Source organism: Limulus polyphemus, unplaced genomic scaffold (genome assembly GCF_000517525.1).
Source record: "Limulus polyphemus unplaced genomic scaffold, Limulus_polyphemus-2.1.2 Scaffold4205, whole genome shotgun sequence".
Taxonomy (NCBI): Eukaryota; Metazoa; Arthropoda; class Merostomata; order Xiphosura; family Limulidae; genus Limulus; species Limulus polyphemus.
Window position 1 is genome coordinate 52,125 of NW_013669815.1, and position 10,183 is coordinate 62,307.

A 10,183-nucleotide genomic window follows, 5' to 3' on the forward strand; every position below is an offset into this window, starting at 1 on the left:
ATATAAAAACAAACACTTCTCAGACTCGGAGAATCTCAACCACTGGGTCATGGCACCTGCCTCAAAGATTTGTGCAGTTCAAAAATTTCCTTAAAATAAATCCTGCATAAAAGCATATGAAAATCTTCATAATAAATACAACTATTGACCACTGATGGTGAATGAAAAAATATACTTTATAAATAGTGTGTAAAAACTATATACGTAAATGAATGAATACCTGGGGCATAGTAATCATAAATTTTGACTTCCAAGTGTCGAGATAAGTTTGCTACTGGGTGCCATCGATGTGCAGTGAATGAAACACAGGTTTCATAAGAATTCAGCTGAAAGGAAAGAGAAAGAAGGAATTTGTCTCTTTATTGCTATAACTTCCACCATAGCGACAATCCTTTTTTATAACCAAGATTATTTAAAGATATAAATCGGGTAATGAAGCTTGTCATCGAAACATTCAGGAGCTGGAAAGGCACAACCCAACTAATTCATTCTGAATTCAGCATTTATTGAACATTATTTTTCACACTGTCTTATTCATTTAGTCAACACTACATTAAATCTGCTGGTCCAGTTATCAAAAGCATATTGAAATTGATAAAAAAAAAGTCGGTATTTGTTTTTAATATACTGATAAAATATCGTTTTGCATCATTTTGTTTCTTTAGAGCTTTAACCTTTTAGACTGGCATTTTAAATATTTGCAAAGTTTTGGAAATATGTGAAAATATCTTTAGAAACTCTATTTTCTCTTAAATAATCCTTTTTCTTGACTTTGATGGCTACATACATATTGTTTCATTTTACAAGAAAAAATAAATAAAGTTGCTGGATGTTTTTATTCTTCCAAACCTTAAAAAAAAATGTCATAGAAAAAACAACAACATAAGTATGCTTACTTAAGAATATGCAAATTACATATTCAGAAGTTATTTTCTTTATCATCGTTTCTGTTGAATAATGGCCACTTACATAATCAAAGTAGAAATAAACCCTTCTATTCCTGTACTTTGCTTGTCGCAAATTCTTAATTTGACCAGACCTAACATAGTTATCAAGTTCTAGTTGGGGAATTGTATATCCTGTGGGGATATCCATTTCTAATACTGCTAAACCACTCGCATGACTTTCAGCAAGGTTGGTCCAACTACAGAAGATAATAATAATAATTATGTTCAAAGAAAGATGCACAAGTAATAAAACTTATAAAAAAACAACAACAATTAATGACTAAAAGTAATGTTAAACAAGTTTTCATTGTTTCTATCAACAGGAAAACGGTTGAAACAAAATTCATTTTAAATATTATTAGTCCACGTTAGCTTTACAGTGAACCCATTTTGATCATATACCTCACAAAAGGAAATTTCTTGAATAGGAAGGAATAGTGTTTTCTACATTTTCCTTGTCCATAGATGACCACAGATGGAGAATAAATAAGACAGAAGGCAACATTAGTGAAGGAACTTTTTTTTTTTCCTCCACATGAGTCAGCATCTGTTGATGCAAGCCCTACAACTCTTACCTAGTGTTCAACTCAATTTTCAAGTTATCTGTATTAACTTCAAACTCTGAATCCATGTTATGTAGTACTAGTGGTTACTGTTATAAGTACATAATATTCTGGTTTTACAAGAAACCCTTTTCTTAGTGGTGGAGGTTCAAGACATAAGGTAGAGGTGTAGGAGGCAAATTGAAAAGGGGGGGAGGTCAATATTTATGTGACCTAGTGAACTGAGAGAATGTGTTCCACCTACGCACCCATTATAGCCAGGGTACAAGTCTCACTTTACGTCCCCCAAATTAAATTGTATGCATTTTCCTGAGATTAATTTTTCTAATTTTGATGCATTTTTACTGCCATTGTAAGTAAAAAAAAATCTTCTAATTGACTTTAGTTTTTGACCAGAATGAAATATGAAACAAAAAGTATTTTTATGGTCTATCATATTGCCCCTTATTGTCATCCTTTCTTTCCATATCTTTAATTATTAATCTTATCTAAATTCTTTATATATACCGTAATGATGATAATATATTTCGAGATTATATGCTTGTATAAGTGTATACATATTCTAAATATTGTATATAATAAACTTTGCATTCCAAAAAAACTGCCATTAACGAGATGAAAAAAGATAGAAAATCAACTGTTTTGTGAAATTCCCTGCTCAATGGTAAAACACAGTGGGTCCCTGTTATATGTTGCATCGCTCTACGTTATTACACCAATTACTACCCATGTATCAAACAATGTTGCCTTGTTTTGTTACTAGAGTGATCCATCATCATCGACTACTTTTCCAGGTGTAATGTTTACCAACTACTACCAATATTACCAACTTGTTTCATTACAAGCGTGTTAAAACATTGTCGGACTACTTTACCAAGCATAGTGTTCACCAATTACTGTACAGTTTTGTACCACCAATATGTGTGTGAAGCAACGTTGCCGTGTTTCATTACTAGAGCGTGCCAATGTCGGACTAGTTTACTAGGCGGAGTGTGATACATCGATCTCTGGCCAAGATGGCGGATGATGTAAACACATTGTGTTTGCATGCCATTGTCTAAGCACATTGTTTTTTCTGCAGCAGAAAAGCCTTGTTTCCAAAGTGGTCACCTAGTGATAGTAAATTGTCCCTTGACAAGAAGCCCAAGAAAACAAATAACCTTGTTTCCAACATGGCTCCAAAGTGGTCACCTAGTGATAGTAAATTGTCCCTTGACAAGAAGCCCAGGAAAACAAATAACCTTGTTTCCAACATGGCTCCAAAGTGGTCACCTAGTGATAGTAAATTGTCCCTTGACAAGAAGCCCAGGAAAACAAATAACTCCTTTAACATTCTTACATCAAGGTTTTGTATAGTACACTGTAGTTAAAAAAAACCATGTTACACCCTTTAAAAAAAGTTATTGAAGAGTGTACTAAAATTTTACAGGGATGCATCCCCCATAATACATCTAATGATTGTGGTGCTTAACATCATTTCAGACGAACTTCCCACTTTCCAGGAATGCATAATGACATATAACAGGGACCCCCTGTATTAAATTTCTCTGCATTACCTAATCTAAAACTCTCTGACCAGGAAAAAAAGTTTTTTTTAATCCAAGACCTATGGGAACCAATGATATCATAATATATTCTTATACTTTATAATGTGATAGTAAAAATGAAATAATTAAGATTAACCTACCTCTGACAAGTCTGGAATGTTATAACTGAACTATTTTGGCCAAAGAAATGACCATGCACCCAAAGAGAGAAAGCTCTCACTGGTGGTGAAGCCAGAAACTTGGTTGAGTCCACATGATACTGACCAGATAACTGGAGTGTGGCCAGTCCGGATCCCTGTACTTTCACAATCACAGCTCCCCATGCATTAGGTATCTTGAACAAAGTAAAACAAATATTGGATAATTTCGAACCAAAATAAAATTCCAAAGTTTCTACTTGATTCAGCTGAAGAAAAATTTTGATATTTTTATTTAATTTGCTTAAAATGATTTTAAAACAGTTGAACAAAAAACTACATTGGTATTTATAACAAGGTTTTAAAGCCACAGCTGGTTTTTGACTTGACAAAACTTTGTGATTAATAGTCTTACGATGTTTAACGCAATTATTTTTGTAATATGTGGCCACTGAAACACATTCAAATTCTGACAATAATAAGTGTTATAATTTTACTCAGTGACAAATATGTGTTATTGTTTTCATTTCATTATCACTGCCTATACGATCGAAACAATAAAACCATTGATAAATTACAAAATAAAAATATCAGCAAATTTCAACAAATTATTTTTACAATTTTAATGCCAGTAAATAAACAAATTATATCTCTTCATATTTTGACACGTAAAATAAAATGACATACTTAAATACCTAATTTCTGTATTTTTGGATCAAAAACATCACTTAAAAAAGACACACACACATAAATCCAGACTTTTTAATTGAAAGCTACATCTTCATGCTTGGAATAGTGGTTAACCAACGGTGTATTAATAATAATTCTTTTCATTCTCACAGTAAAAATATTTAACCATATTCCATGAAACTTGGTAACATTTTCTGAATGAAAAAATATTAATAAAATTTGAATTAGTACTTGAATGATGTTTTAGGGTATGAAAGGTCCAAACTTTTGTTTTGAAACACTGTTTGGAGAAAATAATAAAGATACTTCAAGAACTGTTATGGCATGAACACCATTTTTCAGCTGGCGAATCACGATTATAATTAACTGTCCTGGTCATGAGGCATTAGTGTTAGGCCTAATAACAATGTTTTATGATAAATATAATTAAGTAATCAAAATTATTCTTTTTTCTTAGACTTTCTAAATTTCTTTATTGATCAAAAAGTTACTGATCAGTTTTAACTTGTTTCATATTCATTTATATCGTTTCCATAGATACTATATTTCGCTGATTGAAGTAGTTGACTTTCTGCTATAAATCATATAAGCATGATATATTTATTTGTTTGTTGTTGAGCATAAAGCTATGCAACGGGCTATCTGTGTTATGCACATCATGGGTATCAAAACCTGGATTTTACTATATAAGCCTTCAAGCTTACCACTGCTGTATGTTTGACCACAATACATTTTTGGATTAAAATTATGTTTTAAATTAATTTTGAATGTTGATCTGCAAGTATCCATTCATATTGAACTGGACATCAACAGTTCATTATGGGTTAAAGAAGAGAATATTTTTTTATCCCGCAGAAGGATTTTGTTTCTACTCATGAGAGGATGATAACTCTGTTTAACTGTGTACTTGTAGTATATGAATCTTGTCTTTAAACCACTACGATTAAAAACGTCCATTTAGATTTATTTTAAACACCACATTATTATACACTCACCTCGATACTTTGCAGCTCTGAAAGGTTATTGTCATCAATGTGAAGCTGTTTCACAAAGCCCGGAGTTGACGATGCTTCAACCATGATAGTGATGTCTGTAACCTCTCTCTGTCTTGAATGTACAGTGTATTCGGTCAGTGCTTGGATGGAGAGAAGTGTGTCCTGCATGAAGTAAATTTCAGTAGAATCGACATACTCTTAGTTGCAACTTCCAAAACAACTGTTGCATATATTAGGTAATAGTCAATTCAAATCTAGTTGCTCACCTTGGAACCAGTGTTAAAGCAGTTCTATTGTTGCATATATTAGGTAACAGTCAATTCAAATCTAGTTGCTCACCTTGGAACCAGTGTTAAAGCAATTCTAAAGAATACTGCTGTATGATTGTTTCTAAATGCTAAGTGGTAGACCAGTCAGTAAAGAGTACTTCCAAAACAAGTTATTACTGATTACAAACAATGAGCTATCTGCACTAGCTCTGTCCGCTGTAGGGATCCAATCCAGGATTTTAACATTCTACTGATTATGAAGGAAAAAGTAACAAAACTGTTTAAAAATTGTTCTCATTATTTGAATAGAACACATTCTAAAATAATTATTATTTAAAACTATGTTTAAAGAAATATTACACTTGACAATTTCTTCACTTGTTTCTGGATTCTGTGCAAAACTGCACAGCAGGTATCTGCATTAGCTGTCCCTAATGTTTAAGTGATATACTATAGAGGGAATAAACTAATTAACAGTATGCACCGTAAACTCTTAGGCTATGAGATTGAAAAGTGGAATTTGACCAGCACCTTTAAAACACACCCATAATCCCAAAGTGTAAAGCATTATTTTTTTTGGGGGGGGGGGCATGAACCTCACTTCCATGGTCCAGCACACTAACCATTGGGCCACACTTGAAAAAAAACAGCCAATAGTGATACCTGAATTGTATGTTGTAAAGCTTCCCTTGAAGTGGTAAATAGTACACTTTATTTATTTTACAAAGATCCTTTAAGCAGCTGACAAAACAAGAGGCTTATTAATGTGGAGAATCTTCTGAGAAAAATCCTAGGCATTTCTTTGCCAATAAAACAATATCAAATGTGGTTATTCATTTAGACCTTTTTTCTTAAAAAAATGCACTAATACAACACTGTTTAAAATGGGCCATTTTTTGAACTGTCATTCATTTTTTTAACATTCTAAAGAACTCCCAACTTTTCCAGTTTATGACAGTGATTTGAAATAAGTAAATTTCGTCTTTTAAAATTATTATTGAGTTGTTTAAGAACATTTTAAACACAGTTGGCAACGGTAAATTCTGATTTACCTGTCAAATTTTAAGTAAAGTATAACTAAAGTTTAAAATCGATTTTATCCTTAGTTCATTCAGATCCAACTTCCTTTGGAGCTCTATCTACAATCCATGCACTCAGTGATATATTATAGTAAGTATTCTCTTCAATCCTGTTACATCTCCATTATCAACTGAAAAAAAAAACTCAATCAGTGTCATGAGAAAATTTTACTTACTTGAGTGGAGGCCCATCCTCCATCATGTGCCCTCTGAGCAATAAGCCATCTAACAATGTCCTTCTGAATGACAGCTTGCCTTGCCACATGTACCAACAGACCATATGCTGTTGTTTCCACACTTGAGGCTTCATATCTATGCAGTAGTTTGGGTAAAAGATATGGGCGATTGTTTGCAACCATAGTCCGAGGAGGGGGAACGGGCTCAACTGCCCAATACCTCATTCCATCTACAACCAATAAACTAAATATAATACTCATTTTGTTTAGACATACTTCTCCTTGCAAGTTTGGTTTCAGGATTAACCAAGATTAACCAAGACTACATTTACTGTCAGAACAGGAAAATGGTGTTAAAATTTGGTTTCAAGTTTAACCAGGACTACATTTAATGTCAGAACAGGAAAATGGTGTTAAAGTTTGGTTTCAAGATTAACCAAGATTGCATTTACTGTCAGAACAGGAAAATGGTGTTGAAGTTTGCCCAATACCTCATTCCATCTACAACCAATAAACTAAATATAATACTCATTTTGTTTAGACATACTTCTCTTTGCAAGTTTGGTTTCAGGATTAACCAAGACTTCAAGACTACATTTATTGTCAGAACAGGAGAATGGTGTTTAAGTTTGGTTTCAAGATTAACCAAGATTGCATTTACTGTCAGAACAGGAAAATGGTGTTGAAGTTTGGTTTCAAGATTAGCCCAGCCTTCAAGACTGCATTTACTGTCACAACAGGAAAATGGTGTTAAAGTTTGGTTTCAAGTTTTACCAAGACTACATTTACTGTCAGAACAGGAAAATGGTGTTGAAGTTTGGTTTCAAGGTTAACCAAGACTACATTTACTGTCAGAACAGGAAAATGGTGTTAAAGTTTGATTTCAAAATTAACCAAGACTACATTTACTGTCAGAACAGGAAAATGGTGTTACGGTTTGGTTTCAAGATTAACCAGGACTACATTTACTGTCAGGACAGGAAAATGGTGTTGAAGTAAGGGAATTACTTTAATCCACTTACAGTTTATTTAGAAAGCCAGTTAAATTATAATAATTTTAGGGCATTGCATGTTTTTCTCCTCTTCATATTCTGTGTTCTTAATTGCATATTTGAAATAAATAGAAATTATTTTATGTACTACTACTACTACTACAATACATTGTTACAAAATAGTAGGGTTGAAGTTCACAGGGGTTAAGAACTACAAAAAAAGAAAAAACAGGAAACCAGACACAAGTACTAAATTTCTTGTTTTTTATTGTATTTTTTAATATTTTTGTTAAATTAACTAAAATGTAAAAATTACAAATTATTAAGTTTATTAAGAAAATGTAACTAAAAAATTTCTCAGTGATATATGCATGCAAGCTGCTTATATGATACATAACTTAATACTTTGTTCACTGTAGCTATGCATTTGCCAGGTGACTTATAAATTTAATGTTAAGATATGGTTTAAAAAGCAATAAAACAGTAAAATTAAAACAGATGTAAATCGTTACAAGCCTGAGGTTGTTTATGATAAATAATTATAATTTTTCTCTTACAATCTGCAATCTCTCTAGAGAGATAAAATGGTAATTTAGATTAATTTCCTCTTGTTGTTTTTTTCTGTTGGTTACAAGGTTAGTCAATGGACTGAGTCTGTCTACTGTTAGGGTAAATAAAATGTATGGTTTTTACCGAAAAAAATTTTGATACTTGTGTAGGAGGTTCTAGAGGTTATGTAAATGAAATATCAAATTAAAAGATGAAAAAACTATTTTTATTCTTTACAGGAAAATCACCTTGCACTCAGTCAGACTAGTCAGGCTTACTCTATAAATTCATAAACAAATAAATAGTTTATTAAAAATTCTGATTTCTTTGCATACAAGAGTTTTGTAACGTTTACTAATAGCGTACCAAATTTAGTAAAGATACATTTACTAGATTAAAAGTTATAGCATGTATATTTTCATGGTTACATGGTCGTTAACAAGTTGGTCAAAATGACCAAGCCTGTATATGGTGAGTTAAGATGCAGTTGCCCTAGACACATTAGTAATCTGTGCAATTCTAGTTAAAGATACAACTTCAAGATGGATTCCATTTTTCAGTGTTAATTGGCTCTTCCTATAAACATTCTTGGACTGATGTATTTTCAGGAATATATACACGCCTTTTTATATTTCAATGCATGGGGCGGTAGTGTTTGAGTTAAGCTAACAGTTTCTCTGTGGCAATTCACATTAAAATCTATTTCTCTGTTGAGTGTTGTTTGAAAAAAATAAATATTTTTCTTACTTGATTCTCTCATCTTCCAGTCCAGAAGATTAAATACCTCCTCACTACTGTTGCTACGAGAAAGGGTCAATGCATAGGCTACAATAGCTAACTCAAATGGATCTTCATAGTTCTTAACAACATGGAGTGTTCTCTCCAAGTACCTCTGTGCTGCTGTTCTGCTCGTAGTAGCTCTTGCTCCAAGAGCCTGTACAGGGTGAAGTACAAAAGAAAGTGAAAATATACAGTTAAAATTTATAAAATACCTTATTCTTTACAGTTCTCATTGAATAATAACAAAATGTTACCACAATGCAGTTAATAATTGTTAATAAAATAGGTTCAATATGTTTAATTTAAAGAAAATAGCCATTGGTAATATTTCAGTCAAATAATTGTTTGACTTAACTTAAAGCTCACAATGCTTTTTCAGAAGTGATTTAAGTTCTAAAACCTTCCAAAACTGTAAAATTGTTTCATAAGAAAAAAAAAGTAAATTGTTTAAGAAAATAATTTCACTTTATAGGGTTAATTGGGCTTATAAAATTTTCAATATGAGGAAGTAACTGGAACCATAGGTCACTTGTTTGTTTGTTTTTGAATTTCGTGCAAAGCTACACTAGGGCTATCTGTGCTAGCCGTCCCTAATTTAGTGGTGAAAGACTAGAGGGAAGGCAGCTAGTCATCATCACCCACCGCCAACTCTTGGGCTACTCTTTTACCAACGAATAGTGGGATTGACCGTCACATTATAACGCCCCCACGGCTGAAAGGGCGAGCATGTTTGGTGTGACAGGGATTCGAACCCGCGACCTTCAGATTGTGAGTCGAGTGCCTTAACCACCTGGCCATAGGTCACTTGTAACTAAGTACATACACTATTTAAGGTTATAAATAGAGTTTGATCACAGTTATCAGAAAATAACAAGGAAATATTAAATATTTAAACTGTCTGTAGTTTTAATACTAGTACTTACCCCACCCAAATCTTTCACTTCCAACAACGTGATAAGCACATGAGCTGTAAGAGAGATGTTTCTATGACGTACAATGTCACCAAGTCTTTCTGTCTGTAAGAAGAAAACATTATCACTTAAGTTACTTGTAACAGAAAACAAATTTTTTTACGTTAAAGATGTATTACAAGGCTTTGTTTGTTCGTCCTAAAGCACAAAGAAACACAATGGGCTATTTGTGCTCTGCCCACCATGGGTATTGAAACCTGAAGTTCAATATTATAAGCCCATTGACTTACTGCTGGGCCACTGGAGTCACAAGGCACTGAAATAACTTAGACGCTTGGGCATAAACACTAATGTAAATGAATTAGATTTAAAACCGATATTTCCTCCATTGTTTACTAACTTGAAAATTAAGTCAAAATAAATATCATAACCCTTAAACATATAGCGTAATTTACATAATATGTATAATAAACCATTATTTATTTGTAGTTAAGCACAAAGCTACACAATGGGCTATCTGTGCTCTGCCCACCACGGGTATCGAAACC

At 32.8% G+C, this 10,183-nt stretch overlaps 1 protein-coding gene across 1 annotated transcript in view; it reads right to left on the reverse strand.

Annotated features, from left to right (window-relative positions):
* The window catches only part of LOC106470760 (CD109 antigen-like), a 50,190-nt gene that overhangs the window by 3,033 nt on the left and 36,974 nt on the right, over positions 1-10,183 (reverse strand). Inside the window, exons 22-28 of the mRNA XM_022399390.1 lie at positions 9,648-9,740; positions 8,692-8,878; positions 6,404-6,633; positions 4,880-5,041; positions 3,198-3,391; positions 970-1,144; positions 221-326 (exon numbers count right to left, since the gene is read on the reverse strand). Coding sequence (XP_022255098.1) covers positions 221-326; positions 970-1,144; positions 3,198-3,391; positions 4,880-5,041; positions 6,404-6,633; positions 8,692-8,878; positions 9,648-9,740 — 1,147 coding nt within the window. The remainder of the gene's footprint in view (positions 1-220; positions 327-969; positions 1,145-3,197; positions 3,392-4,879; positions 5,042-6,403; positions 6,634-8,691; positions 8,879-9,647; positions 9,741-10,183) is intronic.